Source organism: Ursus maritimus, unplaced genomic scaffold (genome assembly GCF_017311325.1).
Source record: "Ursus maritimus isolate PB19 unplaced genomic scaffold, ASM1731132v1 scaffold_35, whole genome shotgun sequence".
In the NCBI taxonomy this organism is placed as follows: Eukaryota; Metazoa; Chordata; class Mammalia; order Carnivora; family Ursidae; genus Ursus; species Ursus maritimus.
Genome location: NW_024426119.1, coordinates 22,299,302 through 22,326,015, shown reverse-complemented (window position 1 = coordinate 22,326,015; position 26,714 = coordinate 22,299,302). Strand labels below are relative to the sequence as shown.

Here is a 26,714-nt window from a genome sequence, read left to right as displayed (position 1 = left end):
CCATCCCTACTCTAATTCTTTAAGGTTGCCACGCCATAGTCCAAAGTTGAAATGCACCAAATAAATGGGATTGGACCAAAGCTGCGGTTTAGTGGGGATGTGTGTGGGAAGACGCCTTTCCACATTAGGTGCCCTGGGACCGGCCCAGCCGTTGGCAGCAGGGGCAGCCACAAAGGGTGTAGCAGCACACAGAGGTGGGTCTCGAGGCCTCAGAGCTGTGGCCAGGGCAACATGTGGTAAACCGACAGACAGGCTGTTCTCAGAAACAGCTGGTATAGCTGCTCATGCTCTCGCTCAGCTGACCCCACTGAGCGGCTAGCCTGTTGTTTAGAGTTGGGAGATTCCAGCTCCACGTGTGGGAGCTAGGGCCCTCTCAGGCCATCCCTGAAGGACGGCCAAGTATTCCTGACTCCCCAGGGAAAGGGGAGCCACACTGCCTTTGGCTAGGGCTCCCGTCTGGGCCCAAAGCTGTGCTGGCTGGCCTGAGTCCCAAGCCCCGGGGAGTCCCTGCTGGGAACAGGAGAGGAAGAGAATCAGGGCTATCGATCTCACAGGGGCCAGGCCTGGCCTTATCAGGTTTGAGAAGCTGCGTCTTTTACCAGCTCTTTCTAAAGTGGCAGAACCAGGCCTCCCTTTCTGACATGTTTCTATTTGGAGTTTTTCTTTGGGGGCTTCTTTGTGTTCCTCTGTCAGCCACATCCCTCGTGGTCATTGCTGTGCTAAGCAGGTGCCTTGGGTCTGGCAACAGCGATTGTGACACCATCCCGGGTGTAAGGGGAAAGTAGTAAAATCTTGCCCTGTGATTTGGAATGGCCGTGGTGAGAGGAGCCATGTGGGCAGGCTCTCTGGAGACTGTAGCTTGAGCCGCTGGCCAATACCCCGCCCCCCCTTCAGAGACTGGAAGTGAGTCTTACACCTCTTTATTATTCCTTCCTCATAACTGTTGTGCCTGCGTTTCCTGTCTGCATTGAAATTCTTCTCTTTGTTACTAGCAGAAACCTGCTAAAGCTTATTTGAGAAAAAAAAAAAAGGTCAAGGGGTTACCAGTGATTTTAAGGATAGAGGGATGTATTTGTCAAGATAGGTTAGGCCACGCTCTGGTCATAATTGAACCATAAAACCTCAGTGGCATAACACAGCAAAAAAGGCTTTTTTTGTCCTCAAAGTCCGGGACACTCCAAGTTGGTTCTGGGGACTCCGGGGTCCCAGTGCTGCCATCTTGTGGTTCCATCATGTCAACACCAGTCACCGCCTCTCCTCTCCTCTCTGATCATCTCTCCCCGGGCTCTCTGGATTGTTTTACCTTGCAGGGCCATCCCCAGACCTCCAGTTTACATAACTAGGGGCACTGCGGGTCAGTCTTGGATTGCAAGGAGAAAAAAACTCTAGCGGCGCAGGTCCTATAGCATCCACCGACTTCTACCTGATCCTGGTTAGGAATGTGGGTTGGGACACTCTGAGCCACCTGGGGCATTTGTGGGGCCCCGTGCAAATGAAAACGCAGAGTTCCTTGGTCAAAAAGCAGGACAAGCGCTTCCTCCTTTCTTCAGTGGTTTTACTCTCCCCTTGCTGTAGTGGGGCTTTTTATTTGCTATTTACTGCCATTGTCCTCCAGGTGTGGGATTCTCATAGAATGGATACAAGCCCTCACCAGCACAGGAGACCCCACTCTGTGATGAAGGCATTCAGGGCACATGTCCGGCCCAGGCCCCCACCAGTGTGGAAGGTGACAACAGTCCTTGACTGGGCGGGGAGTGGGGCAAAGGCATCAGAAGCCCAGGAGGCAGTGTGAAACAGGGAGGCGGTGGGAGGCAGGACCACGTAGGAACCAAGGCTCAAAGTCCCTGAGACAGGCTCCATTATCCCATTGGGCCAGCCCCGCATACAGGGCTAACATGAACTTGGCTGTCCATGTGTATCCCCAGGGGTTCTGTTAGTGAAGAAGAGAAGAGTCAAGAGCTGAGAAAACACCTTGAAAATGGTTTTCTCAAGGCCCAGTTGGCACATACTATTTGACATTTGACATTATTATAATGACACATACTTAGGGCTTCTTCCGGTGTAAGGGGCCCTTGGGCAGCTCTGCAGGCATCCCGAGTGGGCGTCAGGATACAGGCTCACCATCACTATAGCACTCTGCTTCTTAGCTCTTTGGAAGTGTTTGTCTCCTTTCTCTTCTGAAATTCTCTTCTCCATTAGTGTCAGGTCTCAGGACCCCCTGGATTCCCTCCTATGCCTTTGGTTCATTTTCTCTTTCCTGGTGCCTCTTCTATCACCTGCCTTCTCCAGATGTAGTGTGTGTCCCCCTCTCTCTCCATCCCACAACTTCACTTGACATTTACTCTTGCCTCCAGACTAATAGCTCTCAGCCTTTCTAGGAAGGGAACCCTTTAGGACTCTGTTGATAGTGACTGATTCTTTTTCCAGAAAAGTTTCACATCTGGTCAGGGGTACCCAGGACCATCCGCCTCCCAGTCACCTGTGGTGCTTGGTGAAAATGCATGTTCCTGGGCCTCACTCTAAGTGCAAACTGAAGGGGGCCTGGGTAGTGCAGTCGTTAAGCGTCTGCCTTCGGTTCAGGGCGTGATCCCGACGTTCTGGGATCGAGTCCCACATCGGGCTCCTCCACTGGGAGCTTGCTTCTTCCTCTCCCACTCCCCCTGCTTGTGTTCCCTCTCTCGCTGGCTGTCTCTCTGTCACATAAATAAATAAAATCTTAAAAAAAAATAAATGCAAACTGAATTAGAATCTCTAGCTGGGGTCTGGGTATCTGCATTTTAACAAGCATTCTAGGTGATTCTATGGACTCAAATGACTAAGAACTGTAGCCAGTAAGTGTCAATGAACCTCAGGTCAATGTCAGAAAACCCTAATCTACACATTTCGCCATAGTGACACTTTTGGCCATGACCAAAGTGTCCTAAATGTACGGCTCTAGCCAGGACCTCTCTCCAATACTCCTGCTGCATAGAAATGGTTATTGGACTGTCCCGAGAACTCTTGAAACCTACATAGACAGCCGATTCCTGCTTGGTGACCTTTTTCTACCAATCTGCACATCTGAATATGGTTCCATCTGTAGTCAGGAATGATGATTGATTTCTTCGGCCGTCTGTCCACTGTTCCCATCACCTCCTTACGTGTCTGTACACACAACGCGCCATCTGGTGGTAAAGTCGTGCAGCCACAGGCTACACTGACCCTGGAAAATGTGGTACCATTTTCATCAAATCATTTTTGCTCAAATTGGAACTGCATGTATAGAAAGTATACGTTCATACACTTCTTCCAAGAGTCCTCATGTCTCCTTCCATCCATATCCTCGGTTCCCCATCATCCAAGAGTCCTCCTCTCTTGCCCCTACCCAATCAGATATGGAGCCCTGCTCATTCTTCTGCTGAAATACCTCTTGAATTTCTAGTTTTCCCTACAACTCTATAGTTACCAACCAATTTGTCCACAACCTTGCCCCTCATTTTAACTACAAAGATCCTCTGGGTGTTTTCTCCCCATCCCACCTCTCTTTCTCTCTCTCATCTTGTTCCCTGATTGTATTCAACTTCTATCTACAGAGAGGATCTCAAAAACACTGATTCACGGTGTCAGCCCCCACTTAAGACCTACTGTAGCTCCCCACTGCCTGGCAGACACCACCTACACCTCTCCTCTTGGCATTCAAATGCCGCTGCCCCACACCCACCCTGCCGAGTGCTGACTCAGCCTCATCTCTACACATGCCCGCTTGGCCAATCTTCCTCCTTTCTCTCACCCTGAATCATGGAAGTTCCCACCCCTGTGCCTTTGCTCCTGCTGGTCCCCCGACCTGAGCTGCCCAGCCCTCACCCCTGTGGCCGTGTCAGGGCCACAGCTGAAGGCTCACCCTCTCTGGACATCTTCTCAGACGGCCGAGTACCAGACCACCCCAGTACCCTTTGGAGGGGCTGCTTCTCTGTAGCTTTCTCCTTCATGTTTCATTGTGGTTTCAGGGTGTCTTCCTTGTCTAGCTAGATTGTAAACACCAGAGACACAGGGACCAAGATTGCTGCTGCGTGGTACACACAGTAAGTGCTTACTAAATGGTGGTCTTCTGAAAAGTCACAGACTTGGATTTGTAGAAAGACCTTTCTACTCCAATATGGGTAATCATCATATATGTTCTGGAGAAACAGAAGGACCTCAGCCGCACATGTTATAAACCCATTGGCTTGTCTGAGTGCTTAAACAAAATAACTGACAATGAGACTCTCCTATTTGTGGAAGCAAAATTGTTTTGCAAGATTCTGTGTAAATGGTTCATCTGAACCCCTTAGATCCTTGGGTAATTACACATTAAGCAAGGTGTTTGTTACCCGATCTGGGCTGTCAATTGTTCTCAGGCCTTTTGTGCAACAGAATAGGGACCTGAGAATCAGCTCCTGCTCTCAGTCGCCCTGGGTGGCCTGCAGGAGACACCTCGGCTGAATGAGAGCTCTTGGGACTGCTTTCTCACGACAGCCAGACCTCAGTCCTGCAATGACAGCACGACCAATTCCCGATGCTTACCTGGGCCCGGGCTGCACTAGCGCCCTTCTGCGTTCTAACCAAGCCTCATTTAGTAAAGCTGAATGTTGAGAGATGACTGATTTATGAATCTATGGTGAAGCCCACTCAGAAATTATTCTTAATCCACTGAAACCCAAGCAGAAGTGATTTTGATTGGCAAAGTGTTGAATTGCTTTTAAGGATCTTTTGAGTGAACATGCTGGGTTCTAAATAAAAGGCGTGGAGTGATTGCTTAGGGCCAGTAGATGGTTAGTACTTACTAAGACGGGGTAGGTGCTCTTTGATTTGGGGGTTGTGATGCTAGCTTCACTTCCTTCCAGCCATGCTTTATCATCTAAATTTCTTTTTCTGTTGTAGGACCACCTGGCCCACCAGGTAAGAGCCCATGGATTTCCTTACTTCCTGGGGAGGTTGTGGGGGGGTAGTTCCCCAGGATCACTCAGAGGGACTGAGGTGGGAAAGGGGGAAGAATCTGGAGTGTGTCCCCCTCCTTGTCTCTACCCAAATCATAAGCTCTCCTGTCCCCTCGCACTTGAGAACCTGCCATTACCATTCCCCATCTGTCACTGCATTGGGAGCGGGGGTGCAGCAAAGGTGGAAAAAGAAGGGAAGAGGCAGGAAAAGATCTGGAAAAGGCATTGATGCCTATCCATTTGGCTAAAGCAAATCATGTTAAGTTCAGTGACAGTTTTTTAAAATGTGCTTGTTTCCCATGTTTCGACGCAGGACCTCCTGGAATTGGTGGGTTACCAGGACACAATGGATCAGATGGACATCCTGGTCCCCAGGGCCCAAAAGGAGAAAAAGGAGCAACTGGAAAAAGAGGAAAAATGGGTATTTTGGCAACTTTCTAGTTAATTCTCTTGTTGCTTATCTCAATTATTGCTTTTCGGATGGGCCCAAGCAGGATGTAGTGGGGAGAAAGTGTTTCCTCTTTGCCTGCAGGACTGCTCTAACTCTCGCCAGGAAGCCACTGTGTGCTGAGGTGCCAAGGGCATGCTTTTGGGTGAAACCCTGACAAAGGTTTACATCTCCCTGGATAGCGGCCTCCCTGGGAACTGATTCCCACTCTTCTGCTTACTTTGGAAGCAGACGGAGGGATGGGATGGGCCAGTGCAAGCAGCCCTGGGGAGGGATGCTCCAGGGGCTGTGTAACGGCCGTGTGTGCTGATGCCCCAAGTTCTTTTGAGGCTCAAGTCCTGTGCTGTCCTCTCACTGCCTCCTCCTGCCCAGCAAATCCTTGTGTTTGACTGAAAATCAGCTGATCGATACTGGCTCCTAGGTGTTCTCAGCTAGAGGAGTAGCTAAACCATTTGGGTAGCGAGGTAGCGTCTGGGCCCCCCTTAGGCTGGCACTCTGATCATGTGGTCCCGGCGGCCGGCGTCTGCTGTCCTGGCATCACAGGATGATGACACCGTTGTGGCTGGTGTCTCCGAAGAGGTTCCGCTGCTCTGCAGTGAGGGGCAGCATTGCCACGAGCAAAGCCCTGGAAACATCAGTGTCAGACGTGTCCAGGGAGCAGTGAGAAGCAGGGGCTCGTGCAGAGCCTGGCAGGAGGCTGTAGGACGGGGTAGGCAAGTTCTGAGGGGCTCTGAGCACCAATTCTGGGGCGTCCACGGAGCAGGCCTAGAAGATGTAGCTGGCAAGAGCCAGCATGTGGCACAGTGGAGGCGTCAGTGCAGGGGGCAGAGAGACTCCCCAGGAGGCTTCCAGAAGGCCTGGCTCTGAGCTACTGCAGACCCTACCGACTCGACCAAACCATCTTGTTTATTTCCAGCCTCTTAGCTCTGCGGCACCAACTCACCTAGACAGGCTCTGGGCTAGAATAATTACTAGAACATTCTTCCAAATGGCACAGTACCCTCTCCCATCACCTCTGCTCTTAGAAGCACTTTAAGTGAGAACCAGTGGAAAGAGAGAAAGTTGTTAAGTGGCTCTGCCGCTTGGCCAAGCCGACATGCTCCTGTTTCCCGGGGGCAGCCTCTGTGAAGATGGGTCCACACGGTCACAGTCAGCTCAGTCCTCACAAGGCTAGCCGTCCCAGCTTTAATTATGGAGCAGAAACGGATCCTTCCACATTAGATAATAATCATAATTATAAATGAGCATGGGCATTGAATAATGATGGCCCTCAGTGTGCAGACATTTGGTTTATCCCAGAAAGGCCCCAGAGATGTAATCCAGTCCTTTTCTGAGGATTCAGCAATGAATATTCTGAGAGCCGTCTATGAGGGGGAGGAAACCACCATGCTAGCTAGCATGGGTATGGAGCAGGTGGGAAAGGGGTGATTTTCGAAAAGCTTACAGATCCCTGGCTTTGAAGACGTGTGCTTGATATGTAGCCCACGACCCAGGGAAGCCAGGACAGAAAAAGTTCATTCATCCCTGTAAGGCCTATTTATGTGGCAGGAACTGTTCTAGGTGCTAGAGATGCAGAAATGAAAAGGCTGACAAAATCCGTACCTTTGTGAAACCCCCATTCCAGCCTGGGCAGATTGACAATGAACGAGCTCAGTAAGTAGAAAGAATCATCTGTTATGCGGTGCTAAGCGCTAAAGAGAAAACGCGGTGTGGAGAGAGGGAATGACCAGTGTGTGTATGCGGCAGGGGTGGCAATGAGGGTGACTGCGGATTCCGGAGGCCTTTGAGCAAACACCTGGAGGAAGGGAGACAGGGAGCCGTGGGCTATCGGGGGAGGGGGCTCCAGCAGAGTGTGAGTCCAGAGTGCCCACAGGGTCTGAGGAACACCAAGGCGGCCAGAGCGGCCGGACAGGGGGGATGCAAAGCGAATGTGGTGGAGTCGAAGCCAGAGAGACAGCAGCCAAGTCAGCTTGGCCCTGGCATCATAAGAACTGTGGTTGTTACTCGGAGGGACCTGGGAGCATTGGCAGCCACACAGAGAGCTGCCCTGCCTCACCAGGAAAGGATCCCCCTGCACCTGTGCCGAGGGAGGGCAGGGGGGCCGTGGTGGAGCAGTGAGAGGGGTCAGGATCCATTTGTCAGGGGAGGGAGACCAAATCCTTGGTCTCCTGGAGATGCCACAGGACCTCCAGCAAGGACACAGACCGTCCTCTGCTGCAGTCTCCCAGCGCAGGAAGCCTCAGGAGTCAGCAGCATGAGAACAAGAAGCCTCCACTAGGGTTAAGCAGAGAACTTGAGTCACTAAGGGCCCAGGCAGTTGTCCTTGCCGCAGGCCAGGGGAAGGGGGGACTAACACCATCCTAGAGGTACAAACACAAAGATTGTCTGACGAGCCTGGCTCTATGGAGAGGTTGTTGAAAGCACAGCTCTACCATGGGCCAGCTTGGGTTCTGACCTGGACCCTGAGCTCCAGCGTGAGGGCCTGGTCACCTGGCCAAAGCCCTGGAGCTGTGCTTTTCTTCCTCTGCTTCCTTCGTTTGCCCTACGATGGGTGCACACCCTGCCTGGCACTCAGTGTTCTTGCAGGGAGGAGAGATGAGAGCTGGTCAGGGGGCCCGGGCTCTGTTCGGAGAGCACTGAGAAGCCACTGACGGGTCTCAGGTAGGAGAGAGTGACAAGGTCAGGTCTGCTTTTCCAAAATAACACTGTGGCTGCTGCGTGGAGAGCACCCGAGGAGAGCAAGGACAGAAGGAGGGAGACAGTTCAGAAGCTACTAAGCGTGCACGTTGAAGGGATGGCAGGCCCGGGGATGGAGAATGTGGTGGAGTTGAGTGATATTCTGGGGGGAAATCAGCAGTACCTGGGGTGGGTGGATTTGAGGCGGAAGAGGAGGGGGACCCCAAGACCGACTCTGAGATCTCTGTCCCTGATGACTGCTCTGTCCCGAGGAGAGGAGCCCCATATCAACTCAGGTTCAGGGAAACAAGTGTGGCTCAGCATGGCGTGTGCTGAGTTTAAGGTGCCTTGAAACGTCCAGGAGGGATGTCAGGGGGGCCTTGGAGATGCAGTCAGGTCTACGGTCAGAGGAGACCCTGGGGCTAGAGTATACGTGAGGGGGCCAGTGGGCATGTGGGCATGGGCACCGTCACTTTTGGAGGGAGCTAACGGAGAGAAGGGCCTGGGTTGAGCCCTGAGAAGCAACGTCTAATGACCAAGCAGGAGGGGGATGAGCCAGCAAAGGAGGCCAAGAACGGCCCTGAGTAGCAAGAATACCAGGAGAGGGTGGGAACATCTGTCAGCAAATATTTATTGAACAGGTTCCCAGTGCCAGTGGGGAAACAAAACAGAGGCAGCCCCTATTCTGGAACTTTCCATCTTTGGTGGGAATGCAGAATTTAACAGTCGATAATCAAATACATCTGCAATCACAATGTGAGCTACTCGTTTGGAGGAGAGAGCAGGGGGTTAAGAGATACAGTACAGAGACGGTCGGGGAGGTAAAGTCTGAGGTCAGACTTGAAGGATGTGAGCGGGCAGAGGGCGGCCCAGGCGGAGTGCGTGGCACCCACAAAAGCCCGACAGGTGTGGCTGGGGAAGGGAGGCCCTTCCAGAGCCTTCTGACTAGTAGTCTGGGTCTCCTGGTTAGCTCCCAGGGAGGCACTGCAGGGTCTCACACAGGATGTGACCTGCTGGGCCAGGGTCATGACTGTGGAGAAGGAAGCATGATTCCAGCTGGGAGTTTCAGGATCCATGGTGGTTTGCCAGGCAGGGGTGGGAGAGAGGAGGAGTGGGTGTGCATTCCAGAAAGAGGGGACAACAAGTACTGTTTCTAAAAATGGGAAAAAGAGCCTGTGTTCCACAGAGACAGTACTCAGGCTGGACTATGCCCTCTAGCAGTGCTCCTCTGAACAATAGCATGCAAGTAGCTAATATCTATTGTCAGGCATGCTACCATGGACTCTCTATACTTATCTCATTTGCTCTTGAAAACAACCTTAAGGAGATGGATATTTTTGTTGGCCATATTTTTTCCAGATGAAGAAGCCCTATCTTTCTGTTTCTCAAACAGGCCAAGCCCACCCTTGCCCCAGGACCTTTGCACTGCTGTGCCCACTGCCTGAAATACTCTTTCCCTGCTCTTCCTGCAGCTAGTCCTGGTGCAGGTCTCAGCTCTACTGTCACCCCTCTTCAAATTCGTCCCCCACCTCTGTGTCTAGCCCCTGCCTCATCAACATGGTCACATTCCCTGTTCTGTCAAAACACATATCCCTTCCCAGAAACCCTCTCCTTGCGTTTGCTTGTATATGCGCTGGTGGTCTGACTCCCTAGGGAGAATGGGAGGTCCATGACAGCCAAGCCATGTCTATCTTGCTTTGAACTAAACTCCAGGGCCTGGAACACGCAGCCAAGAGGGACAATAAAGTCACTGTTGACACGAATGGATGTAACTTGTCCACTGTCGCAAAGGTCAGAAGTGGAGGAGGTGTCTCTGACTCCTGGACCCCTGCTCTTATACACTGAGCTTCCAGGCTGGAGGGCCCGGCCCCCAGCTGTGACAGCCGCGGCCCCAGATGTGCCACAGAGCAGGAGCGGACGGGAAGGAGGCCTGGCCTTGGGAGCTAGTGCCATTAATTCCTGCAGGACGTAGGGCAGAGGACCCCTCCAGCCTGAGCCTGAGACTGAGTCTTACGGGGAAGGCTGGGAGGCCCCCAGCCCTTCAGAGACGCCTGCACAATGTGAGCAAGAGTATGCAGCTCAGTGAGGAATAGCCTGGCAGGCGGGCGGAGTGGATGTTGTGCCTCTTATTTCCTGCTCTCCAGGCAGAGGAGGGCAGTGGAAGGAGTTCCAGGAGCACCTGCCTCGGTCCCCCACCGGCTCTGAGGCCTTGGATGGGTCACTTCACCATCGAGCCTTGGTCCCATCTGTAGACTGAGGAGGTCGGGTTCCCACAACTCTAACATGGTTTCTAATTTTTAAATAGTTCTGCTCTAGTGCTTGTCCAGGAAGGAGCGACCATGTCTTATATATTCTATTATTTGGCTCAGCTCTCCCCAGGCCCAGGTGAGGCTCACTAAATAATTAACGAATGAAGAATGCACGCGTGTGTGCGTGAATGAGACGCATAGAGTGTACTTTCTGTCTGTGAGGGCTTCCCGTCCAGTGAAAGAGAAGCCGTATCTTACAGCTAGAAGAGAATGCAGAACTTCCCTGGGCACATAATGGACAAATAGGGCCGTGTGTAGAAGATGGGTTGTATAGTAGGGCTAAGGGTTAGGGACAAGAGAGAGAAGTGTGATCAGCATCTTAGAAATAATCAGAGGGGAGCCGTGGAGGGCGTTGCAGGGGGAGAAGAGAAAGGCCTAGCCTGGAGGGACTGTTAGTGAGACTGCCCCTGGACGCCGGAGGGGACCCTGGCCAGATGCATGTCTGCAGGAGCCCACAGGGAGCCCCTGTGGGCTCTTGAGGAGATGAAGAATCTGATGAAACCAGAGTATAGAGCTCTAGCCTAACCACTGTTTCCAGGAGACTGAAGTACCGGAGATAACCCTCGGTTTCTGACCTTAGCAGTGCTGAGAACAACAGTGGAATAGCTTGCAGCCAGCGTCTGATAGCATGGTTTGGGTCCTGGCTCTGCCGGTGGTAGCTGTGTGCCCTTGGGCAAGTTACTTAATCACTCTGTGCCAGTTTCCTCATCTGTAAAATGGGAACAATAGTAGTATCAACCTCATAAGGCCATCTAGAAGATTAAATGAGAAAGTTATATAGAGCTTGGAATAGGGCCTGACACGTAGTGAGTGCCCTATTGGTGTTAGCTATTGTTTCCAAAACTTGATTTTAACCCAGAGGGAAATGTAAGTTGAAATGCCTGTATTCATTTGAAAACATCAACTTAGATGTGGATAGAAGAACTAAAGAGACTTAAATATGGTCGGTTTTGCAACTGGCATCTTCTATGAAGTTTGACATTCCATTGCCTCAAAACCAAGCATTTGCTTTTTTCCCCATCTGTCTCTCGCTTCCTCACTAAGAGTTAATACTGCATCGCCTTCTTTAAAAATCGAATCCTCATGCAACAGAAATAAATGCCCTCCTCTTTATTCATCCCCATCTTGGGACCGGGTTTTTTATGACACCCCCTGGCCCCCTCTCGCAGCCCTGCCTCCGTCAGTGACAGATGGTTCCGTCAAAAATAAGCCATCCTCCCTCACCCCCTGCCGCGAAGATGCCGAAGCTGACCCCAGCAACATCACGCAACCCCCAACTCTAAAGCTGGTGAGACAGTTTGTTTTGAGTGGGCGCCCCTGGGGAAGGAAAATAGCAGAGAGCCACTCCTAGCACACGAGGCGGAGGAGCAGAATCCGGCCTTTCTTCTCTGCAGAATGCGCTGACTCGAAGCCTGCCGGGACTCACGGGGGACGCACTGTGCGGGGGGCCAGGATGCGCACAGTGTAACAGCGCTGCGCGGCGCCGCTGAGTCAGGCCAGGGGAAAAAGTGCCCCCCGCGGAACCTCCGGCGGTGAGTGGGATTAGGCGGTGCTGTACCTCCGACGTGCCACGGCCAGGGGGCCAGGGGGCCAGAGGGCCAGGGCACGGCCAAGGTGGGACGAGAGGAAACTGTCGGAGGCACCTGTCATGAGAGAAAGACAGACCCTATGGAGACAGAACACCCCCACCCTTCCTTAACAGAAGAGGAGAAAACGATCATGCGCGCCCCGCTCAGAGTCAAAATCCATTCTTCAGCAAAGGTCTTTAATATCTTTAGCGGCAGACTGTCACCCCTGTGGGGGCGGCAGGACCACAGCCGCCTCCCGGAATGAACGCTTTCCGGTCTCACACACGGCCTCCTGGAGAAAGCAAAGGCACACGAGGGAGGAATGGAGGGGAAATCGGATGCTGATGCAGAGGCTCTTTGTGACTAGAATAGACGCCTGAAAGAGAAGACCCGGAAGGAACTAGAAGACCCCCTTTCCCTGAGCGCGGCGCAATCTGGGTCCTGTGAAACCTGTAGAAGGTGTCAGTTCTCCCCGGCGCATCGCGCGGAGCGGCTCTATGGCAACGTTCTCGCCTCTTGTGTCCTTCGGATAATGTGCCCGATTGCCTGTTTAAAATCCCCCACAAAGGGACGTCTTCCTAGGCAGAGGCCCCTGATTAAGGGCTCTTCTTGAGGGATGCGCCACTTTCCAGCAAGCTGTCCTCGCGACCGTGGGCAGGGGTGACCTGGGGCCGCTGCGAGGGAAGCCTGGCCCTCCCCGCACGCGCGGTTTGCCGTCTGCGTGACCGAGTCCACGCCGAGCACGCGCCCGCCACGGAGGGGCTGCCCCTGCTCCTGTGCACGGCCTCTCCTACCGTGTCCCCAGCCCCTCCAGCCGCGCGCCACGCCCACCCGGCGCGGCCAAGGGCAGCGGCGGGAAGCCCGGGCTCTAAGCGCCCGCAGCGGCTGCAGGTCAGGGCTTTCACGAAGATGCGGTTTCTGTGGTTGGCTGAAGTCCAGCGAACACGCCTTTGTGCGCTGCGTCGTCTAACAGTGACCGGCACTTGAAGGTTCCTGAGCTCATTGCCGTCCTCCTGGGGGTGGTCCGCGCAGGGTCCCTTGAACTTGGAAGAGCAAATGCCATATGGAGTGTGTATCACTTCCCCGGCATAAAGGAAAGGTGCTAAGGGCTGCAGATGTAGGTTTGGGGGAATATCGCCTCTGAGGGCAGTACAGGGTTTCCAGTACGATCTATGATAGGATGTGTTAACCTCCCCACTGCGGACAGGGCTTGAGAAGAGCCAATCAGGTGGTGTAGAGAGGCTTCTAGGCTGCCACGGGAGGTTAATCTGAATGACCTCCAAGGTGCCTTCCAATCCCGAATTCTCGGATTCTCTTGGGACAGGGATTTTGGAATCTTGTGGGGTTGGTAGGAAGTGGGGATGCGGTGGGTGCAAATCTTAAAATTTGGAGTGTTTATCTGGAGGGAGGACAACTGGAGAGTGGGGACCAGCCAAGCTGATGGGCGTAAGAGAGGGGCTGTGGGCGGTCACTTAGCCAGAGCCTATAAGAAGGAACATGGGGTGGGGGTGGGCCCCTGAGTGGCTCAGTCCAATAAGCATCTGACTCTTGGTTTCAGCTCAGGTCATGATCTCAGGGTTGTGAAATCGAGCCCCGCTTTGGGCTCCATGCTCACTGCAGAATCTGCTTGAGATTCTTTCCCTCTTCCTCTCTGTCCCCCTCTGCCCCTCTTGTCTCTCTTAAATAAATAAATAAATAAATAGCCTAAAAAAAAAAAAAAAAAAAGAGGGGATCTCCGGGACCGGCAGGGTAATTAGAAAAGAAAATGGTTGGATCTTAAGCCCTCTTGGTTATAGAGGTTGAGAGGAACTAAAGGTCTGTTTGCACTAAAACATGCCTCTGGTTCTTCCCTGTTGCCTGAAATCTGTCACTTTGAGCAGTATCTCCAGGAAGCTGTTGTGAAAATGAGCATGTGGGCCCTGCAGATAGGGGACTGTGTTAATAGATTCATATCTGGCAATACCTCTGCCTGATATTAGGCAATCCCTTTCCTTCTCAGGGCCCCAGGGTCCCTGGGTGCTGAGAAGATCTAGTAGCTTTTTTATAGGTTCCATGAGATTTTCTACAAAACAATTGGCTATCTGCAAATAAAGATGATTTGAATCCATCCTTTTCAATCTTTTTTTTTTTTAAGAATTTATTTATTTATTCGACAGAGAGAGAGACAGCCAGCGAGAGAGGGAACACAAGCAGGGGGAGTGGGAGAGGAAGAAGCAGGCTCACAGCGGAGGAGCCTGATGTGGGGCTCGATCCCATAACGCAGGGATCACGCCCTGAGCCGAAGGCAGACGCTTAACCGCTGTGCCACCCAGGAGCCCCATCCTTTCCAATCTTTCTTTCTTTCTTTCTTTCTTTCTTTCTTTCTTTCTTTCTTTCTTCTTTCTTTCTTTTTTTCTTTATTGCACTAGCTGGGACCTCTGGTATTGTGTGAAATAAAAGAAATGAGTATTGATGCCCTTGCCTTGTTCCTGTTCTTAGGGAGAAATCAGTTAGTCTTTCATCACTAAGGATGAGGTTAGCAATAGGCATTTTTAGAGAGGCCCTTTTTCAGATTGAGGAGGTTTCTTTCTATTTTTTTCCTTGATGAGAATTTTTATTAAGAATGGGTGTTACATTTTACAAATGCCTTTTGTGCATCTGCTGAGAGGATACGATCCTTTTCTTTCTTAAATTGTTAATGGGCTACATGACATTCACTGAACGATTCAAATCGTGGACTCCATTCTGGCAGCAAAACCGCTTCCAGCTCTGCTTCATACTTCTGAAGCTGGTTTTTAGCCTTAGTTATAATGGACCCTCAGCAGCATTGACTCTTGGGCTAATTTAGCCTCAGTACTGAGACAAGACTTCCAAGAACTTTACCCAATATCGTCCTATCATTTTCTGAGATCTCTCTGCTTTGACTGGTGGGAATGAAGCCCTTTCCCTGGGCAAGCACGGGGAGTTGTACAGGGAACTTCCTATTTGTTCTTGCTCTGCCTTGCAGAGATGCACCCTGCAGACCCAAGGAGAGCCCTCTGAAGTTCTCCAGAGCTCCGTCTTTACAACCTCCTTCTGTCTCATGAAACCTAGCCCCCTCTACCTCCCCAGACTCTGGTTCTTGTCTCCTCACCTCGGGGAAATTGCGAGGCTCTATTCGGGCACCACTCCCTTTGCTGCTGTCTGGAAACTACCTGCCAGCAGGGACCAGAGCAATTGTATCATGCACCTAGTTTGCTTCCTTCCTCCCAGAGATCAGAATGCTGTGCGGTCCATGATCCCTGCTGAGAGGGGCCATTGCCCAGACTCTTGCCCGTGTCTAGCCGAGAGGGGCAGGTCTGCCATCCCTGCAGTTATGGCTCCCCAGGAACAGAGGCAGACAGTCCGCCCGCTGCGGATTTTGTTTGCACTATCACCATCCCCCTTAACGCTGTGCTACAGCAACTTTACCCATTGTGCTCTTTTTTTTTTTTTAAGATTTTATTTATTTATTTGATAGAGAGAGACAGCCAGCGAGGGAGGGAACACAAGCAGGGGGAGTGGGAGAGGAAGAAGCAGGCTCCTAGTGGAGGAGCCAGATGTGGGGCTCGATCCCGGAACGCTGGGATCACGCCCTGAGCAGAAGGCAGACGCTTAACGACTGCGCCACCCAGGCGCCCCCCATTGTGCTCTTTTGATGAAGAACATTTTGCACTGGAATGCACAGAGAGCACGGAATCAGATCTCTGCTGCTCACTTGGTGGCCTCAGTGATGAGCACTGCAAGCCTGAGCTGCAGCTTCCCTACAATGAGAGTTAGGATGACTGAGCGGCCCACCACCCCATATGTTGTGAGCAAGGGACCCAGAAGGCAGCGGACAACACCCACCCTTCAGGGCGCCGCACAGACCCCTCTGCGCGCTCCGTCCTCCCGGGGTGGCAGACTTCGGATCAGGCCTTACCTTCCTTCTGTTCTTGCTGTGATTGCCCCTTTTCTGGTTCATTCCTCTCTCCAACCTGTTGGGCCAGCCAAAGGTCCCTAAAATATTCAGAAGAACCACCTGGGAATACTAGTCTTTAATGAGTTTATATCATGCTGCTGTCCTCAAATGGTCACAAATGTTACGTATTTGGTTGTTCACCCTAAAAGGACAACGTACAATATTACAACGTGGTATACCAGAATTTCTTGCATTACAGGCTAATAAATCATTTTCCTCCCCTTAGGGCTGCCTGGAGCCACAGGAACTCCAGGGGAGAAGGGAGACCCTGGTGAGCTGGGCTTGACTGGAAATGAGGGCCCAGCAGGGCCAAAGGGTGACAAAGGAGACAAAGGGGACGTGTCCAATGATGTGGTCCCCACAGGTAAGCAGCTGGCACTCGGGCTCTCTCAGATGAACAGGCCCAGAACCCGGCCTGGTTTTTAGCAGAAAGGCTGCTTGGGTCTTCTGTCCTTACCTGCTCTCTGTGCCCATCTGCTTTGCGGCATGTTTTAGAGTTAGGTGCTTTCAAAAAGGAGAAAACCATGCATGTTATCCCAATGTTGGTGAGACCAAATCTGAGATCTAAGCATAAGTAGTTTAGATAACTCCAGTCTCAACATCATGGTTAGATTGAATGAGGATGAAGGGGACTTCCTTTTTTCAAATATCTCTTAAGTCTAGCACAATCTAGAACAAGACAAGTAAGCAAGCAACTTAAGATACTTCCGGGGACAAGTGACAGAAATCTCAGGCATTTTCTTCACAGTCCGGGTAGGGTCATCTTCAGATCTTTATCCTAAGCCTTGTGACATGGAATTGGAGCAGACATGGGTTACTGATCTCCTTTTTCTGGTTTCCAGCCCAGGTTCAGAGCAGACAGTGGGCACCTGGGAGGGGTGAGGGGGGGAGAGGCACAGCAAACCACAGAAAGACATGGTGGAAAGAGTAGGTGACAGCTGATGGTCATGGAGGAGGAAGAGGCAGAAGAACTTTATAACCACAGTACTTCAGAGGACTTATATCATAAAAACATAACTCTCCTTATGTATTCAATAAATATTTGTGAATGTCAAAGAACACCATTTATGAAGTCAAGACTTTGCTAGTAGCTGGGACTATGAAGATGAGAGTGAGTGAGACAGGACATCTGTCCTGAAGAAGCTAGGATGATAAGTCAAGAGCAAGGACCTTGAAGCAGTCGCCCATCTAGCCCATCTAGCCACTCAAAATGTGTTGAGCACCTACTGTTTGCCAGGTACCGTGCTAAGCCCAAAGCTCAAATTATGTTTCGCACGTTTTGTTTCTTAAACAGGGAGGTTGCTATGCAAAATACAGAAAATTTAAGAAAGGATTTGACAGGATCAAATATAGGTGAATATACTGTGAAAATATGAGATCATGTTCCACTTCGGTTATATGGGAATCCGCACATGCCAGATACCACACTCTCCTACAGTACCTAGCAAGTGAGGGCTGCCCACAAGCTATGCAGAAAAGCAACCGCCCTGAGTTTATCCCAATTCCAGACACTGGGCAGAGCTGAGTGTCCCCTGGCCAGACAGCAAACGAGGCATATGAGGATGGCTCATGTCTGCCCTGCCGCCAGATCTCTGCCCCTTTCAGAGTGGGCTTGGACCTGCCGCTAGCCTCTGTGACCCTGGCTTGCCCATTCTAGAGAGACTGGAAAGGCTTATTTGGTCTGGCCAAGAAGAGGCAGCTAGTAAGACCTGAGATCACCAGTCAGCTTAGGACAGGAGGGTAGAACCAAAGGGCTAAATGGTCCAGCCTCGTGGCATCCATGATGGGTCCAGACAGGAGCACCTGCAAAGGACTGTACCCACGCACACTGGCCATCGAAAGTGAGTGCACTCACTCCAATGACCTCAGGGGCTCCTCACAGGGCAAGACAGGGAGGATGAGACTCAGTCTGGAAAGGAAGAAACAGGCTCAGAGGGTTCAGCTGCCTGCCCAAGGTCACAGGCTGGGCAGGCTCCCCTGAGGAGGCTTTCAAAAATCCAGACGACCAGTCTCCCCACCATTTTGATCTAATTGTTCTGGTGGGATCCCAGCATTAGCATCGTATTACAGCTCCTTAGGTGACTCTAGTAAGCAGTCAAGGTTGAGATCCTTCCACATGGCCAGAGAAATAAGCATGAGCTTTGTCGCGAGACACACCTGAGGTTGAGTTCCAGCCCTGTTCCCAGCTGTGAGCTTGGGCAAAGCACTGAACTTCCCCAAGACTCAGGCCACTGAAGGGCTACTAGCACCATCTCACAGAATGGGTGGGGAGAACAACGGGGAGGAGACTTGTAAAATTCTTAGCACAGTTCCCAGCACAGAGTTGGAACGCAGCGCCGGCTGTGGGTGCTTCCTCAACTTTGCGCGGACGAGCGCTAGAATGCAGTCAGGTCTGGGAAGGGGGAGCCCAGCCATCCTCCCTGGAGCTGCTCATTCTCCTTTCCCCTGGGAGAAACCCATCTCTGTTTATGGTTCTTGAACCAATCTCTCTCCCCACCCCGTTCTCTCTCACCAGGTGCCAAAGGTGACCAAGGCCCGCCTGGCCCCGCCGGACCCCCGGGCCCTCCAGGTCCTCCAGGACCACCCGGAAGCAGAAGACCTAAAGGCCCTCGGCAGCCAAACATGCTCAATGGCCAGTGTGCAGGTCACCAGCCCCTCCCAGGGAACCCACCTCTTTGGCTAATGATCCCAAACTCTCAGGCTTCACCCAGGCTTTGCAACCAGATTTTTTAAACAGAGGGTGGAGATTTTGCCTAAAGTGAGAGATCCCCCTTGCTCCAGGCTGGTGGGCTGCTTGAGCACTCTGCCCTGGGGGTGAGAAATTGGCCCCGTTTATCCCGACTATTCCTCTTCCTTGCCAAACCCACCATCCCTCTCCCCTGAAACAGTCTCAAAGGCTAAGCCATTTGCTCTGGGAGCATGAAGGGCTTGGCTGATGCCGGCGAGACACAGTACTACGGTTCTGCGCTCACCACCGCTAAGCTCTGCGTGCTAACCATGTGCGGGGTACGGTGCTAAGTGCTTAGTTTGTTGGAGGCTCCCAGCGGTGCCACAATATGGGAATCGATAGTGCCACCAACTTACAGATCCCAACTGAAACGCCAAGGAGCCCTGTAGCTTGCCCAAGGGCACTCAGTTAGTAGGTGACAGAGCTGGGATTCACGCCTGCCTGGCTCTAAAGCTCTGCTCTTCGAGCATCTTCCTTTCAGAGATGGAAATTCACACTTTGAGACTAAAGCCAACCAAGGGCAAGGGACGCCTGATCTCTGGAAGGCCAGGAGGACTTGTTTGTGGGCCAATTGGTGACAGAGGTGGCCATGGGACTGAAAGCTAATTACAAATGAAGGGCCATCGTAACGAGAAATACTTCTAAGGTGATGCTAGAACTTCTCCCCAGGGAGGTGACCTGGGACCTATTCACCTGCTGAGGCCATGAGAAGGCACAACTTGATGCCATGACTTCAGTGGCAAACAGAGAGGAGGAGCCTGCCTGGAGTTTCTTCCACTCTTGCTGTGGATTTCACGGCCACTTCCCTAAATGCTCTTTCGTTCTGTTTAGTGCCCTCTTCTTTTGGGAAGACAGTGTGGGGGGCACACTCAGCAGTCAGAGTGGGCGAATCTGTGCTCTCAAAGATGTCACCCCCCACCCCCCAGTCAGTGGAGCCTGATTATGATTCTGCCCGGCGCTCAGCACCACCCCCTCCTTTAGCGCCAGCTCTTTGCTGAGCTGCCCTCCCACAATGACCCAAGCGGGAACCTTCGCCCGGGAGAAGGGAGGGGAGTCTGAGCTGAGCGTTTGCAGAGTCCCAGTTTGCCATAGGCTGTGTCAGCCAGCACACGGGTGCTTGCAGAAGGACCCGCCCCTGCCTCGCCCTCCGACTAAGAGGCTGGTCAGCAGGGGCTGGGCCTCAGGGTTGTGAAAACTGCTTGAAATGAGAGGCCGTAATCTTCCACGCTGCCTTCTAGAAATGAGTGCTCGGTTGCCAGGCATCCTGCATCTGAACGTGGCCTTCTCTCCTCCTCCAATTCCATTTCTTTAAGCCCCCACCTGCCCCCGCAGATTTAGAAGCAGGTTGGTACAACATGAATTAATGAGAGCCTTTTCTTCAGACTAAGAACAGGAGGGTCTCTCTGTCCCTTTCCTGCGCAAAACCCACGTTCCTTAACAGAAACTCCAGATGAAACTCAGAGGCAGCAGGATTGCATGTGGGGGAGTGATAACACTGTCCCCAGGACTGCTCTCAGCAGGGGACAGGAGGACTTCAGGGAAACACAGGCTCATCCCGCTTTTAGAAAGAAGCTTAGAGTACAGGGGGTCCTGCCCTTTATTTTACTGATAAAGAAACCTGTGAGCTTCCCTTGGAACAATGGAGGTGCCCCTAGCTCCTAACTAGCAGGTGATTTGAACCTCTCAGAACTGGTCTAGGCAAGTGGGCTGAAGTCCAGAAAGCTTGATTTGCCCCATCCTGCCCCAGACCAGGTCCTTCTCCCCAGTCCACTCCCTCTGTCTTCACACTGGCTGGCTTCCTCCCTTCTGTCCTGCTTCTGCCAACCCTGGACACCTCTTCGCCAAAGGTCTGAATTAAGCCCATCTGTTAAAGGGAACAATTGCAACCCAGGTAGGATGAGGGATAGCCTCAAACTAACTGTGAATCAGCCACCTGTTGAGGACCTGCATGTCCTACCGACCTTCAAGCAGACGCGGGTGGGAAATGGTGGAGGGGAGCTCAGACATCTCCGGGCTCCTTCTTCCTCCGTGGTTCCTCCCTTTGGCAGTCCAGGAAGACAAGATAAAGGGGGCCACCCTGTCATGAGGGCCCATCAGCTTCCCTGAAGGTATAAATCCTTCCAGGAAAATGCAATCCATGATAGCGATACCACCTGGCCAGAGGGGCCAGGAAAGTGTCAGTACGGCTCTCCCCTCCCCCACCCCAGAATGCTGAGGGCTTGAACAGGCCACTTTTTCCCTTTGACTGACATTCTCTTGGGATTGCATTATTTTAGCAACTGTGATTATGGAAAGCTTGCTGGGAACTCCCCAAGCGGAGGGTGGGGGTGGAGTGGGGTGGGGGGAATTGGAAGTATTTGACTTGTTGCTTATAAGCAAGCAACCAAAAAATGCGGTGGGCCTATTGTAAGGGACGCTTATAGGACTAGAGCCTGGAGTGAAGTGGGGAAAGCGCCCGTTAGGAAGTTACAGGACTCTCACCGCAGTGCCTGCACGCGCTCTGATTGCTGTCGTCGTTGTAGGTGAGACATGCGTTACACCGAACGATGGCACCTTGGTTGGAAAAGCTGATGAGAAGGTCGGGGATCACCATTCTCCACCAGCAGGTACATGGAGCAAAGCGTCTTGTTTTGAAATTCAGAAATTGGATGCCTTAAAGTCCTAGCTGGTAGATGAGTGATTTTCCTTTCTCTTCCTTTGGTAGAATCCATGATCGCTTCCATCGGAAGTCCAACCCAAGTCCTGAAAGTTAAAGAGACATTTGGAACGTGGATAAGAGAGTCTGCGCACAAGAGTGATGAGCGGATCTGGGTGACTGAACACTTCTCAGGTACCTTCCCTTGGCAAGGAGGCAGATCTGTGCGGGGGCTGTGCCCTCCATCAGGTGCCTGCCTGCAGGCTCTTTCTATGTCTGTGTGTCTGAAACACCTGCCGACCGGTGTCACAGAACTGCTCTTTGTTTCCAAAGCACGAATGCATGGGCAGCACACTTTTTCTCAGTTGGGGATTTCTCACTGGGGATGAGCCTTGCAGTTCAGGTCACTGGGGCAGGACCAGGGTGCTCCCAGTGTAGCTTATCCAGTTTTAGACAAAGGATCCAGAAGGAAACAAATAGCATTATGACGACAGCCTTATAAGCCCAAAACCATAACATGGAAGAAATGTCAAATTCTTGTGCACTGTCCATCTTTCTTGAAGGAGGGCACTTTTGGCCATTTTTCTTAGAGATCTGTTGGACAGGGAGCCCAGGGAGAAGGTGAAGTGCCTGCTTGCAGGCATACTGCCTTGAAGCATGACTCTGATTGCACGGTCCCAGAGAGACGTGGTCAGGGATGGCCAGCGGTGGTAGCAGTAGCCTCGTTCCAGAAGGGGTCTGGCCACACTCACTGGTCAGAGCGATTGCTGAGACACTGCTTCATCTCATCAGGGCTCAGTGACGGCCCAGCTTAGCATCTGAGAAGGACTCTGGCTCAGAAGGAAAGAGGAACACTCAGTTAGCAGTGGCAGGAGCAGGCAGAGGGGATCGCAGAAGCGCCAAGGGTTCGCTGTTCCCAGGACAAGCCTCTGTCAGTCTGATAGAAGAGGTTATAAACAATCCAGAGTGGTCTGGGAGGGAGCCATACAGTTGTCCTGGGAGGGGCAAAGCCAACTCTGTGGCTTCTACCTTTGAAGGACGGTTCAGGAATCCAGAGAAGAGAACTGGCCTTTGTATCTGGGAGTCTGAGACTCCAACGTGGACACGGACTCTTGCAAGACACTTCGCTCTCAACTTTCGTCCTTTAAACTCCCTCCCGACTAACTCCTGTGCCTTTCCCTGGCTTCTCCCCTGCAGGCATCAGGGTGAAGGAGTTCAAAGACCAGCCCTCACTGCTGAATGGCAGTTACACACTCGTGCACCTGCCGTATTATTTCCATGGCTGCGGGCATGCCGTTCACAACAACTCGCTCTACTACCACAAAGGAGGCTCCAACACCATAGTGAGGTGAGGCGTTCAGGCCACAGATGCCCTCCTCACGCATCCCAGACAGCACCTGTGTGGTGCTTTCGTTATCTGAGAGCTGCCTAAGGGTAGGGACCATGGTTCCTTCATCTTTCTGCCCCAGAGCCTGGCACACAGGGGTCGGTCAGGGTTTGCTGACTGAATGAACCACAGGACACAGTGAGTGAGCCCCATAACCCAGCCCCGGCCTGGGGTCTGCATGCTGCTGGTGGGGACACCAGGAGTAGGGTCAGAACCAGAGAGAAGTAGATCTGGAGTAATAAGGGCTGCAGCTTTCTTATCTTTTGAAAAAAGAGGCAGGCAGAACCTAGCACTCCCCTGTCAGGAAGGCATCACTTGTATTCTGAAAAACTTGGGGTGTGAAGAATTTCATGTCGCAGCTCAGATCACTGAAGACTGAAGACTGAAGACAGGGCAAAGTCGGGCACCTTCGTGTTTAGATTGATCTGTCATCCCGATGGAGCCCTGGCCAGGCCACCTCTCCTCCCCTTCGCTCCCCCAGGGGGGAGGGAGGTGGCCATCTGGGTAGACTGAGCCAAGTCTTCCTGGCTCCCCAAAAGAACTGCTAAATTCTGTCTTTGTGGCTGAAGAAGACATCAAGTTCTGGGTTTTAGAGACAGAAGCAGGTCATCTTGGGCAAATCAGGAAAGCAGTGAACTCGGTCAGGTTCCAGTTTTGCCTACTCACTCCGTGGCCTTGGACAAGACGCCACCTCCTGTGGTCTGCAGGTCCTCAGTAAAAATGAGAGGATGGACCAGGGCCCCTGCAGCCCTCCAGCGGGAGTCCGATCTGAAATAATGCCAGTATGATGAAAGCTATGGTCCTAGTCATTCCAAACAAGAGATAAGGATCTGGGGGAAAACTGGGTCCCTCTTCTCCCACCTTCCCCCCTCCCCTCGATGAGGCCCAGCCACAACAACCTTGTTGGCATTGGATTGTGGGTTAGGCTGGGGACACACGTTAGTTGGGGCTGGAAGCATCCCCCCCTTTCCCGGCCCCCCCATCATTGCAACATCTCCCTGTCTGCCTCATTTGGAGAGTCTTGTGCTAACAGAAAACAGCAACCAACCCCCCTCCTGTGTAGAAGCCAGCACTCCCCAGACGCACTCCTTCCTGTGCCCTTTCTCCTCATGTGTTTCTCCTCCTTGTTGCCCCCGGGCTGTGTTTACCTAGGGGTGAGGGTGGTGAGGGAGTTCTGGGGTGAATGAGCCCCAGAAAGAGGATCAGCCACTCCAAGAAAGAGTGGCTTCAAACGAAGCTTAGCCCGTGTGATGTGCTGCTTAGGACTGTCCTGCAGCCCTGCTCTCCGCCAGCCGCAGGTGGCGGGGCAGGGGGCAGGCTGGAATTAGACCCCGTTTCTCCTGTGAAGGAGGTGTGCTTTTTTGAGAAACGCAGCCGCCAGGCACCAATACCAGAGCACTGGCAGTCCTGACCTCCAGGCATTCGGAGAAGCCTGTGAGCTGAGCTGGGCAGGCGGGCTCTTCTCCAGCCCTCGCTTGCCTCTGGCTTCTTCTCACGCTTGCTCCAGGGTTTCCTAATTGGCCTCCAGCTTGTGAGGCTCCAGCCACAGTCCCACTGTCCCCGTTTCTTCTGCTGCTCAATGGCACCCTCTTGTGTTCTTCTTTTCTTTTAGCCTAACGTTTCCGAATTTTCATTCCTGGAGTTAGGTAACCTTTGGATCACTATCAGCTTTTTCGATCTGGTCTGGGCGTGGAGTCTGCATAAGCAGACAGCCTCCAGGAGCCGAGGGCAGGGGGAGTCCACGCCGCAGGTCAAGTTACCGAATCACTTTCCTGATGAGAACATTGACTTCACCACACTGACTTTGCTACATCTCTTCTCGGCGGGCGATTTCCCGCTTCATTTAGACTGCTGTGACATGTTCATCTTAAAAACTCCAGCAGGGGGGCGCCTGGGTAGCGCAGTCGTTAAGCGTCTGCCTTCGGCTTAGGGCATGATCCCGGCGTTATGGGATCGAGCCCCACATCAGGCTCCTCTGCTGGGAGCCTGCTTCTTCCTCTCCCACTCCCCCTGCTTGTGTTCCCTCTCTCGCTGGCTGTCTCTGTCTCTGTCAAATAAATAAATAAAATCTTTAAAAAAAAAAAAAAAAACAACTCCAGCAGGGGTAGAGGAAGAACCCGCAAACTTGCAGTTAGAAAACTTAAATTCAAACTCTGGCTACTTACGTTCCCGGGCCAGTCACCTCTCCTTTCTCATTTGTATAATGCAAAGACTGGACTATATCATTTTTAAGGCTGCCTGCAGGTCTAAGAATCGTAGAGCATTTCAGGAGGTTAGCAAACACCTGAGGAGTCATGAGGGTAAGGAACGTTCCTGGGGTCACGTGGCTCGCAGGCGGCCACTCACATGTAGCGACCGTCCTTGACATCCTTGATGCACAGAGCCTTGTGGGTAGACCACTAGTATGGGCAAGACCTAGAACTTAGAAATGCAGAGTCCCAGGCCCCACCCAGTTTAACAGAGGATAGTCACGAACAAAACCACCCTTGTCCACAGAAACGCTGACTCATATCTGCCTTTTTCCACATTTCAGATTTGATTTTGGCCAGGAAACCTCCCAAACTCTGAAGCTTGAAAATGCCCTGTATTTTGATCGAAAATACCTCTTTGCAAATTCCAAGACGTACTTCAATATAGCTGTGGATGAAAAGGGGCTTTGGGTTATCTATGGTTCAAGTGTGGACGGCTCGAGCATTCTTGTCGCCCCGTTGGATGAGAGGACATTCTCGGTGGGACAGCACGTCAATACCACGTACCCCAGAGCCAAGGCCGGCAACGCCTTCATTGCCCGGGGGGTCCTTTATGTCACAGACACCAAAGATATGAGGATAACATTTGCTTTTGATTTGTTAGGAGGGAAACAGATCAATGCTAACTTTGATTTAAGAACTTCCCAGTCTGTTCTTGCCATGTTATCATACAATATGAGAGACCAGCATTTATATTCGTGGGAAGATGGCCATTTAATGCTTTACCCTGTGCAGTTTTTGTCATCTCCATTAAACCAGTGAGGAGAGGCACCTGTTCCCCTCAGAAACTTCCAGATGTTCTCTGGCATCATTTAATCCCCAACATAAAACTTGTCTTTAGGGTAACCAGGTACTCGGCTGTCATAATCTCATGATATGAGTGTTGATGTGGTCAGGGAACCCCCTTGAAGTTCAGATTCCTGAGGAGAAAATAGCAAAGACTAAGCCAAAATGGCTGAGATTGGGTGGTTTCTCCACAGACTAGCTGGGCGAGTTACCCCTCCGTCTTCGGGCCTTGTTTTCCTGACCGGTAATATGAAAGGGCTGGCGAAGAGGACTGGCAAGAATCCCTCTACCTGTGGGAAACTGTGGTTCTTGGCTGTTGCTGCTGTCACGACTGTTATACATTTGGTTTTGGTTTTGGGGCGTTTGGCCACGTGCTGAGCAAATGTACCTCCGAGTTTCTAAGCCCAATTAGCTGAGCAGTGAATTCCTGAGCACTGACTTGTTTTCAGTGCCTTGGGAAGCCTCATGGACCCTTTCAGGCTGCGGAGGGACCAGAGTGCCCTTTTTTTATCACCTTTCTCTGCCTCCACACCTGCCACCCCAGCACCAGAATGACCATTATCCTCAGCTCCTGATTGCTGCTCCAGGATTAGCAAAAGCCAGGCACAGCCGCATGCTCGGCTTTCCTAGTGAAACAGACACAGGCCCTTGCAGGCTCCCATCCATCTCTGATCGTGCTGATTTGCAGCTGTGGATAAACGCCGACTCCTCGGGTCACCCTGGCGGCTTCTTCCCCAGCGACGCCTCTGCGCTCAGAGAAGTAAATATTGTGTAAGTAGGCATGAACCCGGCTAGACCACGGGAAGCCCTTGGCAGTTTGCGGGAGAGGCACCGTATGTGGCTATTACCTAGAGCGGGGACGGACCAAGCATGCCCACTGCTGGTTCCTGTAAGTTGTACTGGGACACAGTTACACCCATTTGCGCACGTATCCTAGTTTCTGACTACTTTTGCTGTCCAATAGCAGAACTGAGTCGTTGCAAAAGAGTCGAGTAGGGGCCCGCAAAGGCCCTAA

The 26,714-nt window shown here is 52.1% G+C and overlaps 1 protein-coding gene across 1 annotated transcript in view; it reads left to right on the top strand.

The window, feature by feature from the left end:
- Positions 1–25,705, top strand: part of GLDN (gliomedin) — a 60,101-nt gene extending 34,396 nt beyond the window's left edge. The window contains exons 3-10 of the mRNA XM_008706059.2: positions 4,900–4,917; positions 5,269–5,376; positions 16,141–16,278; positions 18,430–18,558; positions 21,165–21,248; positions 21,347–21,472; positions 22,475–22,625; positions 25,198–25,705. Coding sequence (XP_008704281.2) covers positions 4,900–4,917; positions 5,269–5,376; positions 16,141–16,278; positions 18,430–18,558; positions 21,165–21,248; positions 21,347–21,472; positions 22,475–22,625; positions 25,198–25,675 — 1,232 coding nt within the window. The 3' untranslated portion in view covers positions 25,676–25,705. The remainder of the gene's footprint in view (positions 1–4,899; positions 4,918–5,268; positions 5,377–16,140; positions 16,279–18,429; positions 18,559–21,164; positions 21,249–21,346; positions 21,473–22,474; positions 22,626–25,197) is intronic.
- Positions 25,706–26,714: the final 1,009 nt, after the last annotated feature.